The sequence below is a fragment of the Microtus oregoni genome, unplaced genomic scaffold (genome assembly GCF_018167655.1).
Source record: "Microtus oregoni isolate MIOR12 unplaced genomic scaffold, Mior012 000005F_ref0000423, whole genome shotgun sequence".
Lineage (NCBI taxonomy): Eukaryota > Metazoa > Chordata > Mammalia > Rodentia > Cricetidae > Microtus > Microtus oregoni.
Genome location: NW_024543064.1, coordinates 22,335,622 through 22,354,054, shown reverse-complemented (window position 1 = coordinate 22,354,054; position 18,433 = coordinate 22,335,622). Strand labels below are relative to the sequence as shown.

The window sequence follows — 18,433 nt, the reverse complement described above, 5'->3', positions numbered from 1 at the left end:
TTTTAATGATAGAGCAAGATTTTCTATTTGGCTTTTTTCTACCCAGTTCTCTATTTAGTCATTAGGATGAATTTCATCATTTAAATTTTACAATGTAGCACTCCATGATAAGAGATGGTTCAGTGGTGTTAAAACACACTTGCTGCTCTTCAGAGGTGCTAGGTTGGGTTTCTAGTATCCATGTTGGGTATTGTCTTAGGATTTTTATTGATGTGAAGAGATACCATGACCATGGAAATTCTTATAAAGGAAAACATTTAATTGGGGATGGCTTAGAGTTTCAGTGGTTCAGTCTGTTATCCTCTTTGCAGGAAGACATGGTGCTAGAGAAGGAGCTGTGAGTTCTATATCTTGATCCACAGGCAGCAGGAAGTGAATGAACTGGGTGTCACTCTGGGCATTACTTCAGCATATAAGACTTCAAAGTCCACCCCCTTGGTGACACACTTCCTCTAACAAGACCAATCCTCCTCCAACAAAATTACGCCACCCCCTTTGGGCCAAGCATTCAAACATGAGTCTGTGGGGGCTATATTTATTCAAACCACCACAGAGTGACTTAAAACTGTGTACTGCCCCCCCCCCCCCCCCCCCCCCCCCAATTACCACCGAGTTTTAGACCAGGCAGGCCTCATTCTGTCTGTCTGAGATTGTTGGGATTAAAAAAAATGTGTATTGTTTATTGCCCTTCTGACCTCGATAATAGGTGTGCTTATATACACGTGTGTGTGTCTTTAAAATAACAAAAAGAGATGAGACCATTGAGGTCTACACCATAGAACCTTTCCTTGCTGGGAGGAAGAGTTCTCTTGTCTCCAGCGGAAATAAAAACTTCTGGAAGAACTGTTGGTGAGTTGTTCCTTATTTTTGCAGGAGATGAGAATTGAAAATACTCATGGAGTAAATAGTGTAACCAAAGTCGAAAATGCAGATGATCAGAGGTGTCTTCAGCCTGCATGGTTATTTGGATACACTGTGAAATAGAGACGGCACTTTTTACTAACAATGACACGACATTTCTTAGGAGCATTTTTTCTTTTTTCTTTTTTTTTTTAAGTCAGCGTCTTTCTATGTTACCTTAACTCTCCTGTAACTCATGAACTCTCTGCTTCTATCTTTCAAGCACCGAGAGTGCAGTTGGAATGTCTTAATTTTGTATATGTAGAAGCAGGTTTAGGCACTCGTGTGTTAATCAGTCTGTTAGTTAATTGTTGACTCATGAGTCCTTCAGAAACCTTGGGTTCTGCTTGAAATGGAATTGTTTTCAGCTGGTATAAGTACTGTCAGTCAGGGATGGGAGAGATCAGTGATGACCATGGCACTCTTAAAGGGGTTGTTGAGTGTGTATTGTACTGGTGACAGAACAGATATGGGAATGATGGATACACAATCAGAGGATACCTGGAGTACTAGCCTAGTGTCGAGTCCAAGATTGCATTGAGAATGAGTCCAGGTCATGGAGGTCTTGCTTGAGCCAGGTGTCTCAGAAGATATCCCAAACAACCGAGAGTTTAGCTGGTGATATGTGTGTTTTTGTGTTATCATTGTATTTTTTTGTACGTTTTGCTCTTTGATTTTGGGTTCTATAAATGAGGAACAAAGGATAATCATTTTCCTTTATTTTGATTGATTTTGTTTCGACTAGTAGGGCAGTTTAATTTTTTTTTAAAGGGGAACTGGCACTAACAATGAAAGAATAAATAATCTATTTCTTTCCATTGTGACATTGATGATTATGGAAGTTTTAGTGAGATACATGATGTAAAGTACCTAGTGAATAGGGGAAAGGTGAGTTTTTTTTGACTCAGTCCATTTCATTCTTGGGGCCTTGGATGGTTCAGTTCCTTCTCTGGTCACTGATGCTCATTGTGAATGTGACCTTTCAGGATTATTTACAGGAGCAAGAGTTCCAGAAATCGTCTGAGCAGTTAGGTGATCCCTGTAGCTTGCTACCTTGGATGTTTTATTTTATGATCTGAGGGACTAAACCAGGCTTTTGTGCAGACCCAGCAAGTGCTCTGCCTCTGAACCTGCCTTTTCAATTTATAGTGTTTGAAATATGTGTTTTTTAAAATATATAGTATACTGAAAGTATGGAGGAAGTATCACACAAAAATGTCAAGATACTTAAGCAAAATTTATATTTGCTTCTTTTCTACATATGAAGTATTAGCTCATAATGAACATGAGAAGGATTTTGGGATGCTTGTCATGACTACAACATAAGTGGGAAATGTACATTGTTTCTGTCTGCTTGTAATAATTTTTAGGTTTTCTTCCCACAGTCCCAGTTGAACAAACTGAAGAGATTTCAGGTCCAGAGAGACATTCATTAAAATAAGCCTAGAGGATTGTCATTTATGTAAAAGGTTCCCCAGTTTAAGGGTATTTTCTCTGCTTGATAGTCTGATGTCTTTCTTTTGTAGGGTTATTCCCATTGTCCTGCTTTTCACTGTTGCCTTTTTGTTTTGTTTTTCATTTTGGTCCTGGCTGCCCTAGAATTTTCTTGTTCTAAGACTAAGTTGACCTCAAACAAACAGAGATCCACCTGCCTAATAATGCTGTGTCATCATAGATTAGTTAGATTGTTGATGTTTTATTTAGAACACAATCAATTAAAAAATAGCCTAATATGTTACGAGGCAGGGTCTTATGTTACTGGGACTGACCTAGAAAACTCTTTTGCTGAAAGCCTTGAACGGACCCTCCTATTTCTGTCTCCTTTGTGCTGGAATTGTAAGGGGGTTACCGCATGTGGCTCACAAACTCCAGCTCTGTGGGGGTGTGGGGGGAGGAAGAGGAGGGTCCAGTGCACTCTTCTGATCAACCAAATACATAAACACACACACACACACACACACTTTCTCATTGCTTTATTAGTGCTTAACTATCCTTTTCTTTTTTGCTTTGGTTTTGATTTTGGTTTTTCGAGACAAGGTTTCTGTGTAGCTTTGGAGCCTGTCCTGAAACTAGCTCTTGTAGACCAGGCTAGCCTCGAACTCACAGAGATCCTCCTGCCTCTATCTCCCGAGTGCTGGGATTAAAGGAGTGCGACACCACCCCGTGGCTCTTAACTATCTTTCTTAAGAGACCATTTGAGTATGCTTGAATTTAATGTTCTGTTATTGACACAGTTTCTTAGTAGCTTTGGATGTTCTGGTACTTGCTATGTAGATCAGGCTGGCCTCAAACTCTTAAGAGATCTACTTCCTTCTCTCTGCCTCCTGATTGCTGGTTATCACACTGGCTTATCTGAGTATCTTTAATGCAAAACTTTTTAAGTTTACAGGTAACGATTCCATTAGTGTCCTATGTGTTACTGAGGAAGACTTGAAACTGTCTAGTGATGGGATGGTTGAAAGTTACTTCAGTGTAGTTTTAATTTGCTCAGATATGCAGGAACATTTGGTAGAGGATTGGGTTTAGTTGTGATCTGAGATCTCAAATTTTTTACCTTGGAGTTAGGTCCGTCTGTCTGTCTGTCTTCCATCCTTCCTCCTTCCTTCTCTCCCGCTTTTTCTTTTCCTCTTTTTCTGTTTGGTTTCTCTAGCCCTGGCTTCCCTAGACTCATGTTACTAGACTGGCCCCTGCAGAGATTCAAAGTGTGCACCACCGTGCTTGATTGAAGTTAATGTATCTGCTAAGGAATACTGGAGGTTTTTAAAAAATATCACATTTATTTAATGTGTATGGGTGTTTGGTATACATGTGTGTATATGTACTGCTGACCCTTGTCTCAGATACACAAACAACAACAGTTAAGTTAGAAACAAAAAGAAAAAAGGTGAAAACTTTTGGTTTCTAGTGCCAGGGTTCCAAACCCTTTGCCCTTTTTGTCCTAGGAACACAAAGGCTTTTGACATGTAGATTTTTTTCTGATCCTTATTCAGCTTTATCCAGAGGCTTTTGGGTGACTATTTTTCATTTATTTATTGAATTTTGTTGGTTGTTTGTTTTGTTGTTTTTTTGGTTTTTCAAGATAGGGTTTCTGTTTGTAGCTCTGGCTGTCCTGGAATTAGCTTTATAGACCAGGAGGCCTTGAACTCAGAGATCCATCTGACTCCACTTCCTGAGTGCTGGGATTAAACGTGTGTGCCACTAATTCCTGGCTATCCAGAGCCCCCTTTTTTTTTTTTTTAAATTCTCCTTCTGCTATATAGGATATGGTCATTAACTGTAGGTGGTAAGGCTTGGGGAAGTACTTTTAGCTCATATAAAGGACTGGCAACAACTTGAGAAACTATTGCTTCTTTTCTTTGTTTTTCTGTTTGGCAGAGGAGATAGTTGGCATGCCTTCTGCAGTTCTTCGGTTATCTTCAGACACTCACTACATTGCTCTCCAGATCAGAACCCCACCATGCTAGAGAGTGTTAGTAGAGGTAGTAGTTTTGTTTAGTTGTGGTGTGTCCATCTCCATCCCCCTCCCCCCTTTTTTCTTTTTTTCTTTAAACGGGATCTGGATATGCAGATTAGGCTGGCCATGACTTTTGGATCCTCCTAGCATGCTGGAATGTGTGTTTAAGGCCATGTATGGCAACAGTAGCATTTTTTATGCCATCTATGATTGTAACAGTAACGATACTAATGGCTCTCTCTCTTAACATACAAGCAGGAACTATCTTTTATAAAATGTCCACTGTATGGTAGTAATACTTCAGTGTGTGTTTTGAGATGCCCATTTCCTTTTGGAATAGGACCACTGTCTTCTGTAAACTCATGTAGTGAGGGACAAAGAAGGAAGTCAAAGCAGTTTGTCATCAGATACCCAGATTGTGCCTTCAGTATTTATTGTGAAGCACTACACAACTTTGACTAGTTGCTTGGTTTCCCCTGTGCTATCTGTGAATGAGTTGTAATCTGCATAGATGCTCATCAGTGCTTTCCTTCCAAAAGCACCTCCTAGCAGCTCAGTTGCTGGTCATTGGCTCCTTTGTGAAATCATGACAGTGGTAGCAGAACTCAGGCTTGCCCACAGATGGCATTAGTGTGAGATTTTCAGGATCTTGCCAATTTTTTAATTTTGTTTTGGGTACCCTATTTCTAGTTAATACTGACTGCACCATTTGCATAAAGAGAATGTGCCAATGTTGCTGTATTCTATTTATATAATCAAATCTCATGGCGATAGATTCATAATTAGCTTTTGTTAAATTGTTTATTACAAAATGTTCTCAAGGAAATCTCCCATTTTTCTTATATTCACTAATTATTAATCAGTCTTTACCACAGGCTATATGGAGGCTCTTGTAAGGCTTGTATATGCTTTTTGATACCAGAAATGATCCTTACCTTAAAAGTGACCACATGAATGTGGGGACTGCAGATTTAGGTTACATGGGATGATTGATGGTATTCACACACATTTCTATGTATGTATTTACAGTTTACAAATAATGAGTTATGTAGAATACCTCATGAAGTACTTAGCAAGGAAACTCTGATGGAATGGGATCAGATCATGTCAGAATACCCTCAGCAGTTACAGTCTATATGTACCGCCTTTCTCTCCTAGCTGTACCCTATATTGAAGCCCACCAACAGTAGGACTTTTTGCTGAGATGGACTTTTTTACAGTAGGGCTCTGGGGTGGAAAAAAAGCAAATAGAAGCAATTGTTGAGAGTGTGACTGTTTCAAAAGGTTTTAGGTTTTTACTCAGCTTTTCCCTTGATTTTTTTTTTTACTTATTTGTCTTTAAAATTGTTATTATTATTATCATCATTATTGGTTCTTGAGATTGAATCTAAGGCCTCATGTATGCTAAGTGAATGTTCTACCACTAATCTTTGTTCCTAGCCTCTTGGCTGCCCCTCTTGTGTGGACTGTCTCAAGTTGCTAGAGAAACTGTTCTTCAGATAAACTTGCAAAGCCCACAGATGCAACTTCCAAGCTATACATTCAGAGTGGACAAGTATTTTGAATGCCCCACTCTTTGATTAGATGTGTACAGGGCAAGGCCTTTTCATTTTTATCATTTTTTATCAGCATCATGGTGAATTCTTTGAAAAGGAATGCTGGAGTACTTTAAAAATCTTCACTGGATTATATTTCTTTTTTATACAAATTGGCAAGATGAAATTTTTTGTTTTTAATTAAGATTGATGTATAGAGAGTAAGTTACAGTTTAAATTGACCACTGTGTTCAACACATGCAACTTTTTATTTAAAAATTTTTTAGATATATTTTATGTGTATGAATGTTTGCCTGCATTTATTTTTGTGTACCTGGTCCTATGTGGGCTCTGGGAGTTGAACCTGGAGCAAGAGACAGGGCTTTTGCTGAGCCATCTCTTCAGCCATTCATCTTCTTCTTTACAGTCAGCCTATGTTCATGTTTGAGACAGAATTAAAGATTCTATTTTATACATTGTAAGAATAGTTACAGTGGTAATTTAGTTGAGTTTGGGAGATTGCACCTTCTGATGTCTCTTGATAAATATGCATATAGTTTAAGGTCTGTACTATCTGTTATTTTTCACCTAGTGATATGAGCTGGTCCGTTGATGGGCCCCAAAGAAAGAACAGGTGATTGGAAGCTATATTCTAGGAAAAGGACTCTTTAGCAATCGCTCAGCCGCTTACATTTCTGGAAGGAAGCCTATTGAGGATCTTTACAAGTTAGGCTGCTAGTTTCTTCTTTCTTCATTATTTATGATAAATTGTTATGTCTAGGAAAAGCAAGGAGAGAGTTTTTTTTGCTCACAGCTTCTATATCCCTGTTCCTTACATAGTAAATACTTGTTAAATGAATGGATAAATGATTCCATAAAAGACTGTTAATACTTTATTTTAACATTTACATTCATGGGATAATTTTACTGGGAAGGTTTTTACACTTCTTTCTTGAATTAAAAAGTGTGCCAGGTATGAGCTCACATTCTAAATTTTATTTCTTTAAGATTTTGTGTGCAAGTGCAGATGTCACAAATGGGAGGCCAGAGAGAGGACAGTTTGTCCCTTCTGGGGCTTAAACTTAGGTTGTTGGGCTTGGTGTCAGGAATCTGCTGATCCATCTTTCTGGTTCACAGTGACAATTTGTACTTCTGTTCTTTTAACTAGATATAGGAGACTTTGAAATTCCTGAAACCAGGCATTTCTCTAATTCATTAGGAAAAGCTGCTAGTTTAGGAAGGTATGCAAAATCACTTCCCCAGAGAATAAAGTACACAGTCCTCATAGGTGAGAATTCAGTGCTCATTGGGTTTGAAAAGTCCTGAGAGTAGACTGTAACCCTTAGGGTGGTGTGGAAGTCACTTTTCAGTATTCTTCCCCAACTTTAAGGTGTACTTTAGTCATTTGGGGCTGTATATTTGCTGGAAGCCATTAAGGATTTAATGTATGTGTTTATCTGTAGTTTGGGTTCATGAGACATATATCCAGTCTGTAAGAGGGGAGACCAAATTGAGATCGTGACAGAGGAAAGACAGATTGAAGCATTATTCCTCCAGGGACTGGAGTGTCATGTGTAACAGTGGCTAATGAAATTAAGAGATTTAAAACATCATTTCATAGGACAGTTCTCTAATACAACATCTCTCTCTTGCTTCAGCTATTCCAAAGACCCAATGCCCTTGCTGTCCAGCAGTTGACAGCTGCTCAACAGCAGCAGTATGCACTTGCAGCAGCCCACCAGCCTCACATCGGTAAGTCCTTAAGCTCCAGAGCTCTCTTGCTATCTAGGAGAGGTGCATTCTGGGAGTTCCTTTAAATTGATCACCCTGGAGGCAGAGAGAGGTTGAAGGATAGTGTGAATTCCAGGCCAGCTTGGATTATACAGTGAAACTGTCAGAAAAAAATAAAAGACCATGGCGTATGGAGTAAATTCAGAGTAAATGGCCTCTTTCTTGTGTCTACTTGTCTCTAGCCCATATTTATTTTATTTTAGATGTGCTAGACCTGAACTCATAAGTTTTCTTTGGTATCCATTTTTTATGTACCTTAAATGTATCAGGATTTAAACACTTTACTAGAGAAATGACTACTGATACCTTTTGGTAAGATGTAGGCAACAGATCCAGGTGTGGTGGTGCACACATTTATCTCAGCGCTCAGGAGGCACAGGCAGGAGTATTTCTGTGAGTTGGAGGCTAGCTTACTCTACAGTGAGTTCCAAGCCAGCTAGGGCTACAGAATAACGTCTTGTCCTCCCAAATAAATAAATAAATTGATTTCAGCACCCATGATGGGGTAGTTGGGGTTTTGTGTAGATAGCGTATCAACTTACTGTGTAGCAATAGTGCTTTCATTGCTTTTAGATTCACCTTCCAAGCCTTGTCTTCCCTTTGCTGGGGTGAGTTTGGCACATATTTCAATCTTCACCATGACCTTTCTATTATTGGAACTCTATTTTTAGTTTATTGAGAAACAATTACTGTGTAATCCCAGCTGGCTTCAGACTCAAGTCAGTTCTCTTCCTTTAGCTTCCTGAGTGTTGATACTACAAATGTGCCCGCTGTGCCTGGCAATGCCCCCAGACCTTCCTCTCTTCTCTTTCTCTTTTTTTTAAATCTCTTCTCTTCTTTTTTTTTTTTTAAACAAACAAACTATCCTTTTTACTATACATACCAATCCAAGTTCCTACTACCCCTACCCAAGTTCCCACTACCCAAACCTTCTTAAGACTCTTCAGACTAAATGTCATGACTGCTCATAAGTGGTAGTGGAGATTTTTTTCATTCTTGCTTCAAAAGTACATAGACATGAGCAGAAAGGAGACCCTGGATGTGGTATGCAAGGAAGAAGAAAGAGTACTTAATCACATCCTAGTTGACAGAGAGTGGGCTGGCACTATACACATGTAAATTGTAGTCTTTATTAATGTTTTTGATGGAAATAAGTCCGTCTCAATAAGTGTTTTGAAGCAATTTTAACAGTAAACTTGAAAAACTAATGAGTTTAATATTTGAAGAAGGAATTTAGTGTATATACAGTGAATTCAGTGTCCACATGACCCTTAGATCTAATTCCCAGCACCACAAATAAAACAATAAAATGAATGCCTAACAATCTAGCTGGCTCCAAACTGTAATGGACATTTGTATTGTGGATGTAGAGGGGTCACTTGACATTCAGGAGGTGTTGGGTTTGATCTTAGTATGGAGTCAAAATAAAAATGATATATAAGTGATCTGTTACCAACATTACTTTAATAAAGATGGGAAGGGGTGCACAAAACAATCTAAACTAGCCGTGGTAGTCCACCACTTGGAAAACTGAGGCATTGAGGAGTGTAAATTCAAGGCCTACAGAATGAGACCCCCATTTCAGAAAGATAGGCTGGGGTGATGCTTAGTGGGTAATATTGATTTTTGGGAAGGAAGAAGACCTGAGTTCAAATCTCTAGTACTCACAAAGACAAAGTAGATTCCAGCTTTGGGGAAGGGGAACAGAAAGATTACTGGCATGTCTATGTAGCCAAAACAACATGTACAGCCATAAAACGTCTTGAAAAATACTGTAGGAAGCCATAGAAAAGTGTGTGTGTGTGTGTGTGTGTGTGTGTGTGTGTGTGTGTGAGAGAGAGAGAGAGAGAGAGAGAGAGAAAGAGAGAGAATGAGTATGACCCTTTCACAAGGGGGATTGAATATCAGATACCGTGCATATCAGATATTTACATTATTATAACAGTAACAACATTACACTTATAAAGCAGTAATGAAATAATTTTATTGTTGGGGTCACCACAATATGAAGAACCGTATTAAAAAGGGTCAAAGTGTTTGAAAAGTTGAGAACCTTTGTTATAGAGGAAGGAACCCATTGTCTTCCTCTGTCTTCCCTATGTTCATACACAGACACATACACAAATGCCACAATGGCTTTTTATATTGAGGGTATAATATCTTTGTGAAATTCCTCTCTACTGTACAGCCTATTCTCTCTTCCCTTTCCTTCCCTTCATCTCCAACCTGGAATGCTAGCTGAATTCGAGAGATGTCTAGTAGGGCTGTAGTTTCGTCGTCATTTATTTTTACTGACAGGTGTGTTTCCAGCAGGTTTAGCTCCCGCTGCGTTTGTCCCCAACCCATACATCATCAGCGCTGCTCCCCCGGGGACGGACCCCTACACAGCTGGATTGGCTGCAGCAGCGACACTCGGTGAGACATCTGCTGCATGAGGGATTTACTCACCAGCTAGAAAAGGGCATGCCTTCTTTCTACTCTGCCTAATACATGTCTACAACAAAAAATGTTTCCTGATCTCAGCGCTAGTCCCTTGCCAGTCAGATTTCTCTGCTTAGCTATTACTCTCCCCGTTCTGCCTAGATAAACAAGGTCCTATCCTGGACCACTATCTTGGATCCATCCAATTGCTTGCTCATGTTGCAGGATATTTGCTCAGCTGTTTTCTGCTGGTACCACAGGGAATTTACTATTTCCTTACCTTCTTGCTTTGCGGCTTTCTCTTCTTCCATTCCTCCAAATTGCATAGCCTTTAAACACAAATCTTATACACAAATGCCTTGTATTTGTCTTTTCCCTAATCTGTACTGTTGCATGCTGCTGTTACTGTTGTATACTGCTCATCATCAGAGCTTTAGGAGATGGTGGTTGTTCCTTGGACTGACTAGTAATACAATTCTGAAGATTGGCTGAGGTTGACTCCTTATGTATTGTCCTCCCTCCAGCAACTGTAGCCATGCACACTCTTCCTCCTGTGTGGTCATATTGGCTCACACCACACACCACAGCTAGCCCTATGGGATTTCAGTTTCCTTACTTTCCCAACTTGGGCCTCTGTCTCCAGACATCCATTACAGTTTGTGCATGGGATGATCTCTTACTGACACCTTTGGTTTTTATTACTTGTAGATGAATTCATGATGGTCTTGCCCTTCCTTCAATTTCCCATAAATGTTCAAGTGACTTCAGTTTAACATGATGATGAAAGCAACAACCTCTGAAGCCTTTGGGGTACATATACCCCTCTCTAAGTTATGCTCATTTCAACACAGTATCAATGTGAGATTTCATCAACTCTGTGGTCTGTGGTTCATTTATCTCTGGTGTGTAGTTTTCAGTGATGATGTCACAGCAGCTTGTCATTTCTGAGACTGATCTCTAGAGTTGCTTCCCTGGTTATAATGGTAGCCTATTTAATGCTGTTACTTGTTCTGCCTTTGGGGAGAGTGGAAAGCTCTGTCAGGTAATGTGATCTTGTCTTGCTACTATTACCATTTGCTTCACACCTGTTGGCCATGCACTGCCCTTAGTGCTTTTTATTTTATTTTATGTCTGAGTCGTTCAGTAGTGACTTTACAGCTTAGAAGTTTGGAATTCAGAAAGAAAACAGTCTTATGTTGGGTCATGATTTAATTCTGTGTGGTCAAGGTTTTAGCCAGGTTTGATTCTATGACATTAAACACCTGTGCTATCTTCAGTTACCTTTCCTTTATTGCGTAATGTGTGTTAACTTGAACACGGAATGAGTTTCAGAATAATGAACATGAAGTTATGAAATGATAGATTGATGGTTAACAATTTGCATATGAGCTTGAGACTGTAAATGGTTTTAAATGGAAGGAAGTGTTTTGTTAACATGGAAATTTAAGCAGGCATTCTGATAAGCCAGTCTCAGCTAAGTTCTTTTGGGGTGTTTAGTTTTGGCCGCATGACCAAAGTAGAGTAATGGAAGTGCCAGATGAAGGATTTGAATGTTAAATTTTTAGGGTGCTGTCCTTCTAGGTCATACACCATGCACTGGGACAGTTCCCTTAAGTGCCTTTCTCTCCTCACCCTGCTGTGTCTTTCTTTATCTTACTAATATTTGGACCCTGGTGAGGTGAGTTTGTAGGTGGTTGTTTTCTTTAGCTTTTGAATTGCTTAGGTTTTTATAAGTCAACAAATCATTTTTATCTCTTACTTATTGTAAGAAGATGGTTTGTATTGTAACATAGTTTTCCTCAACAACACTGTCATTTTGCAGCTGGCTGTAGAGTTTCACAGTGGCCATTTTTGGTCATGCTAAGCCTTTAGGCAGTGGTGCAGTCAGACTGGCTTGTGCTTAGAAACTGGAGAACGTGTGACAGTTTGTTTTTGTTTAATGAGAAGCAGCTCCTCTCCCTGCACTACTATACCATGAGAAACAGCTCTTTGGAACGCAAGTGTAATATTTGCCCTGTGCTGTGACTGTGAATGATGCAGGTATATTTCACCAGAATTGAGGAACTGTCTTTGGATACTTTCTCTTTTTTTTCTTTCTGTACATTCTTTTATTTATGTAAAATTTGCTCACAAGATTCACCTTTGAAACCTCCCACTGTCTGATGGCAAATTACACCCTTTGTGTTTTCATCATCAGCTTCCTGCATAGAATTTTGGCCTGGGCTTTGTCCACATCAAAGTTGCCCTCTGAGCCACCCTTTTACATTCAGATCTGCTGTTTGGCTCTGTGTGCATTCACTGGAGTTGTCACCTATCACCAAAGAAGGTCATCAGTGTGCTTAGTTACAGTGCTGTGGTCAGTGATGAGTTAAGGTTAAAGTATGCAATTTTTTTTTTAATCGCTGTCATTGAAATTTACAAGTTGAAATACCAGTGTCAGTGTTTGTGTTGAGTAGCTTAGGACTTTAAACATGGAAATAGAGGGGGGAAAAAAAGAGCGTTTTTGAAAAAGTGTGGTGGAGGTCCTGTTATCAGAAGGAAATAGATTTCATCTGGAGTTAGTGCCACATGGGTGTGGTAGCCCTGTGCAGTTAAAGTGCAGCTGGGTTTTCTTATTTTTCTTTTTGTATATGTCATGCCATCTCCCATTTTTTTCTCTTTTAACAGTATACTTTGTCTATTGTCCATCACACATCTTTTCCTTCTCATGGGGTGAACATAACTTCTGGATGGCTATGCTGGTTAATGCCTATAATCTCAGCGCTTGGGGTGCTAAGACAGGAGCATCTCTAGTTTGAAGCCAGATCGGGTTTCATAGCAAGACTTTGTTTCAGGCAGTTTCTCCTTTTGTTTAGCCCCATCCCTTCAGTTCTCCTCCCAGCCTCTCCTTTCAGTAACTTCACCACCTTACCCCCTTACATTGTCAGGCTGTAGTGCATTCCTGCCTTCAGAAGACCCTGCCAGGAGGACCAAATACAGTCACAGTCCATCTGTTCCTTCCCCCTTGGTCATAATTATTAGCTAGCACAAATCTTTGTTTTCCTTAAATTAATATTTTTTGGATTTCCTCTTTCAAGATCTGAATAATCCTAAGGTCATTCTTTCTAAACTTCTCTTTCCTTTCTCTGGTTATTTTTAGGCCCAGCTGTGGTCCCTCACCAATATTATGGAGTCACTCCATGGGGCGTCTACCCTGCCAGTCTTTTCCAGCAGCAAGCTGCTGCAGCTGCAGCAGCAACAAATTCTGCTACTCAACAGAGCGCTCCACAGGCCCAGCAAGGACAGCAACAGGTAAAGGCAACACCAGCCACTCCTGTGAGGGCAATTCATGGTGTGTGCTACTCATTAAGAGGCAATGTCCCTCTTAATCACAGTCTTATGAGTGCCTGTGTGCAAGCCATTCATAGGTGATGCTGATCCTGTCCATAAAACACTGAGTGCCTTGTATGTTTATGGTGTGTGTGTGTGTGTGAGTGTGTCTGTGACTTACCAGTGATGATACTCGTCATCTCTCTTTTTTTTTTTCTTTCTGTCTTGAGACAGGGTTTCTCTGTAGCTTTGGAGACTCTCCTAGAACTAACTCTTGTAGACCAGGCTGTCCTCAAACTCACAGAGATCCTCCTGCCTCTGTCTCCCTAGCACTGGGATTAAAGGCATGCGCCACCACTGCTGGGCCTGGTTCTCTGTATCTTAAAATGCTGTGTGCCTGTGTGTGCACACCCACATACTTGCTCCAGTGCTTATTTAGCTGTTCATATTGTTGTTGGGGGTTATATAGGCCAGAGGTTATCTTCTAGTGTCAAGAGCCATCCTCTTTTGTTGTTGAGACAAGCATCTGCCATCCAGACCTGGTACTTAACCAATTAAGGTTGGACTGTCCAGCCATTGATCACGGGGATCTTCCTGTCTCTCGTTCTCTATCATTGGTACTCTCTGTTGATGATTGTGTTCTAGTTCACGTGCTCAGACAGCAAAAACTTTAGCGACTATTCATTCAAAAATGCCTCCTTCCCTCCTTTCCTCCCTCTCTCTCCCGCTCTCTCCTTTTCTTTTTTATTCTTTTTTTTTTTAAATTGAGATAGAGTTCTACTTATACCCCTGCTGTGTATATATGTATCCCTGTGTAGACTAGGCTGTTCCTGAACTCAGAGATCTGTCTGCCTTTGCTTCCTGTGTGCTAAGATTAAAGGCGCACGTCACCATGCTCTGCTATAATGTCAGCTGTGCTTTTAAATTTAATTAAGAAAATGATACTAGTTTTGTTTTCTCTTTTGGTGCTGTGTGCCTTCTGCTTTTTCTTTTTTTTTTCTTTAAAGTCAAAGTCTGTCTATGTAGCCCAAGATGGCCCTGAACTCATTTTGTAGCCCTGGCTGACTTTGAACTTGGAATGATTACCTACTCAGTTTTACCTTACTGAATGCTGGGATTTTTAGGTGTATGCTATAAGAGTTGCTTAGAGTGGCTGGAGAGATGGCATAGTAGTTAAGTGCACTGACTGCTTTTGCAGAGGACCCAGATTCAATTCCCAGCACACACATAACATCTAACAACTGTCTATAACTCCAAGTTCTGACACCCTCATACAAACATACATGTAGACAAAACACCAATGTACATAAAAATTATTTATTTATTTTTTTAAAGAAAGAGTTGCTAGAGGGATATATAGTTACCTACCTAGCAGGTACACAGTGACGCTTTAGGCTGAATACCATTTACAGGGCATTGAAGGGTTTTGCTAATGGATTGCCAGCCAAATTAAAGTTGTGTTTTTAAAACTAAACTTAAGCTAGTAGATTAAATCTTAAACCTATTATATCTACGTTAACTTATATGTGTGACCGGTATCAGTGAGGTCAGAAAAGTGCATCAGATTCCGTGGAACTAGAGTTGGGATGTGGTGGTTGTGAGCCTCCCATGTAGATACTAGGAACAGAACTCTGCAAGAGCGATATCATCTCATTGCTGAGCCATCCTTCCAGCCCTTCTCTTTAATTTTTAGTTAATGGCTATAATCTTTTTTTTTTAACTACATATCTGGCTTTAATAAGTTTTAAGGTGTATTAGTTGCTTTTCTATTGCTGTGTTTTTAAAAAGCTGTCCCCTATAAACTTCCTGTGAGACAGCATTTCTTCCTCTTGTTCCTAGGTTCTTCGTGGAGGGGCTAGCCAGCGTCCTTTAACCCCAAATCAGAACCAGCAGGGACAGCAAACAGATCCCCTTGTAGCAGCTGCAGCAGTGAATTCTGCTCTTGCCTTTGGACAAGGTCTGGCTGCAGGTATGCCAGGTAAGGTTGTACTGATGTTTTTAATACTTTGCTGGGTCAAAAAAGTGTATGTGTGTTTTCAAGGAGAATGGGTATTGCTTTTGACTTGTCTGAACCTGTTATGATTGGGGACTGGCAGGGATGATACATACTTGCCCTCACTTAGACCTCTGGGTCATTGACGAGAGCTTTGTTCTGAGCTAGTCACTGTTATCCTTCCATGTGAGAGATCTGTGAGTGTCGGCTGATTAGAGTGTGAGCTTTGCTTTGCTAGCTGCCTGTTTAAGGGATATTCTTCAGTTTTGGTTTAAATACTGCTTGTGTATTCAAACATATAGGCCTATGGGGATTATTCTTTTCCAAACAGCCACAGTAGCTTAGAGTTATAGATTTTGGCAATTGGAATATGGAGATTTTATTCCCGCACATCAGCAGCCTCAGTGTCAGTACTCAGGTACTTCCCGCTGTTGTTAAGCAGTGTGACTTCAAGCACTGCAGCACCAATACTGCTGAGACAGTCTGGTAACCAAGACAGCTGTGGCTGATGGGCAGAGAGCATTTACAGGAGGCTAGAAATAGAGTGTTCTGAAATTTCGTCATGTCACTTAGAATGGCTGTGTGGTTTAATGTTTATAAATGTGTGCTTCAGGAATTTCCACCTAATACTTTGCATGATGGTTAAAACACTTGCAATGGAGACTGAAACTGTTCTCTATCCCCAGGTTATCCAGTCTTGGCTCCTGCTGCTTACTATGACCAAACTGGTGCCCTCGTGGTGAATGCAGGGGCGAGAAATGGCCTTGGAGCTCCTGTTAGGCTTGTTGCTCCGGCTCCCGTCATCATTAGCTCCTCAGCTGCACAAGCAGGTGAGTTTTGTTTTGGAGAGGGAAATAATGGGGTCGGGTGACTTAAAACAACAGCAGTCTTTCAGATAGGGTGTAATGTGCTTTATTTTGAAAATCTTAGCATAGTTTTTCTTACCCTGTAATATTTCAAAGAGAATCAGAACCTGCAAGGCAATCTGGTAGATTCTAATTCTGTTGGTGGTTCTGTGTTACCTGGTTAGATATGGGGATTGGTACTTCAGATAACAGACAGTGTGGTGGTTGTTTTTTTTTTTTTTTTTTTTTTTTTGCAAGGTCTATGCCTTGATAATGTAGCAGTCAAAGATTCTTTTTTTTTTTAAACAGATATAGCACAGTCTGTGAATATGACTAGTGTCTTTCTTTGCCTAATGGTTTTCTTTCTTTCTCACAGCTGTTGCAGCAGCTGCAGCTTCTGCAAATGGAGCAGCCGGTGGTCTTGCTGGAACCACAAACGGACCATTTCGACCTTTAGGCACCCAGCAGCCCCAGCCCCAGCCTCAGCAGCCTAGCAACAACCTGGCTTCCAGCTCCTTCTATGGCAACAACTCTATGAGCAGCAACTCCCAGAGCAGCTCCCTCTTCTCTCAGGGCTCTGCCCAGCCTGCCAACACGTCCTTGGGATTCGGAAGCAGCAGTTCTCTTGGTGCCACCCTGGGATCGGCCCTTGGAGGGTTTGGAACAGCAGGTATAATTTAGACTAAGAAGCTGTTAAAATGAATTTGAATGAGTTTTGTAATCTTTCTGGAACCCTGACAGTGCATGACACCCTGCACAGATACCACAGGTAGTCTGGATCAATTAAGGCCCTGGGAGTCTAGCCAGCCCACTTGACCTTTGAGATGTTGGACTATAGACATTAAGTTATGCAACTGGGACCTCTTTTAGTTTCATGCTCCTGTTGCTATTTACTTATGCTCACTTTGTCAGTATGTTTTTAGGCTTTGGAAACTAAAGAGAGGTTCTTCTAGGTTTTAGGAAGCTTGTGGAGGGAACTTGGGCAGTATGGATGTTGGGCTGAGAGAGAAGGAATCACTGAAGGTCACAGGGCTGGGTGCTTCACATTCAGGATTGTGCCCAGGGCTTGGCTTGACTACCTTAAACCATTAGGGAGTTTCATCCCGTGTTTTGAATAATGTTAAGGGAGATGCTGTGGAACATTGGGAGGAAGGATGCTAGACCAAAACATTCTATTTTGATGGGAGAAAAGTGCAAGAATGTAGACTGGACAGTGGGATACTTGGAGTCCTTATCAGCAGTGTGATTTCAGAAGAGAAGGGCATGTCTGAGAGAAGGCGTACTAATTGGAGCTGTAGTCTTAGCCGCAGCTCCTGATGGAGCCCACCAAGACAACAGGCCTGCATAAGAAAGTCTTGTGTTGTAGGGCTGTGCCCTGCTTGCACATCTTTTTTCCGTATTTTGTTTTTCTGCCAGAACCTTTCAGCTGATGAAAGGCATTCCTTCTAGTTCATTTCCTTTCACTTCTCCCATAGCTCATGTGGCCGTCAAAGCTTTTTAACCTGCCCCCATCCCATAATATCTGTGACACTAAAGGAAGGTAAATTTGGCATATTTGTGTAACGGCTTGAATAATAGCTCTGTTAGCCCAAGCCATGTCCTCTTTATTTATTACCCTAGAACTGCTACATTAACAGTTAGGCTGTCTCTGCTGACACATTTGCGGTGGTAAGGAGTCTGGATCAAAGTGTTAGGAACAGGCCACTGGGCTTGTTCTTCAAAGAACAGGCCTGTTCTTATCTGCATTGTTTTAATTCCATTTTAGTTGCAAACTCCAACACTGGCAGTGGCTCCCGCCGTGACTCCCTGACTGGCAGCAGTGACCTTTATAAGAGGACATCGAGCAGCTTGACCCCCATTGGACACAGTTTTTATAACGGCCTTAGCTTTTCCTCTTCTCCTGGACCCGTGGGCATGCCTCTCCCTAGTCAGGGACCAGGACATTCACAGACACCACCTCCTTCCCTCTCTTCACATGGATCCTCTTCAAGCTTAAACCTGGGTAAGAACCATTACTCTAACACCACCTTGAACGCTAGAAATCTCTTGCCACTGATGACATTACAAGTACTTTCTTTGCATAAGCAAAGGATACAAGTACTTTGTGGTCCCTTTATCCTAGAAGGTCCTGGTGTTCTGTGCCTTTGGTAAATACCTCATGTTGCTCAGGTTGTACCTGTAGCTT

At 40.7% G+C, this 18,433-nt stretch overlaps 1 protein-coding gene and 1 non-coding gene across 13 annotated transcripts in view; both read left to right on the top strand.

Moving 5' to 3' along the window:
* The window catches only part of Pum1 (pumilio RNA binding family member 1), a 117,813-nt gene that overhangs the window by 71,200 nt on the left and 28,180 nt on the right, over window positions 1-18,433 (top strand). For 5 of the 12 annotated variants that reach the window (XM_041651636.1, XM_041651635.1, XM_041651638.1 and 2 more), the window contains 7 exons: window positions 7,548-7,641; window positions 9,994-10,095; window positions 13,241-13,392; window positions 15,250-15,388; window positions 16,090-16,233; window positions 16,625-16,918; window positions 18,014-18,250. In XM_041651636.1, the coding sequence (XP_041507570.1) occupies window positions 7,548-7,641; window positions 9,994-10,095; window positions 13,241-13,392; window positions 15,250-15,388; window positions 16,090-16,233; window positions 16,625-16,918; window positions 18,014-18,250 (1,162 nt within the window). Of the gene's footprint in view, window positions 1-7,547; window positions 7,642-9,990; window positions 10,096-13,240; window positions 13,393-15,249; window positions 15,389-16,089; window positions 16,234-16,624; window positions 16,919-18,013; window positions 18,251-18,433 lie in introns of all 12 variants that reach the window. The other 7 variants (XM_041651634.1, XM_041651628.1, XM_041651637.1 and 4 more) reach the window with 2 other exon arrangements.
* Window positions 15,499-15,572, top strand: LOC121448938. Its single transcript, XR_005974408.1, has one exon. It is a non-coding gene; the product is annotated as a small nucleolar RNA SNORD103/SNORD85 (small nucleolar RNA).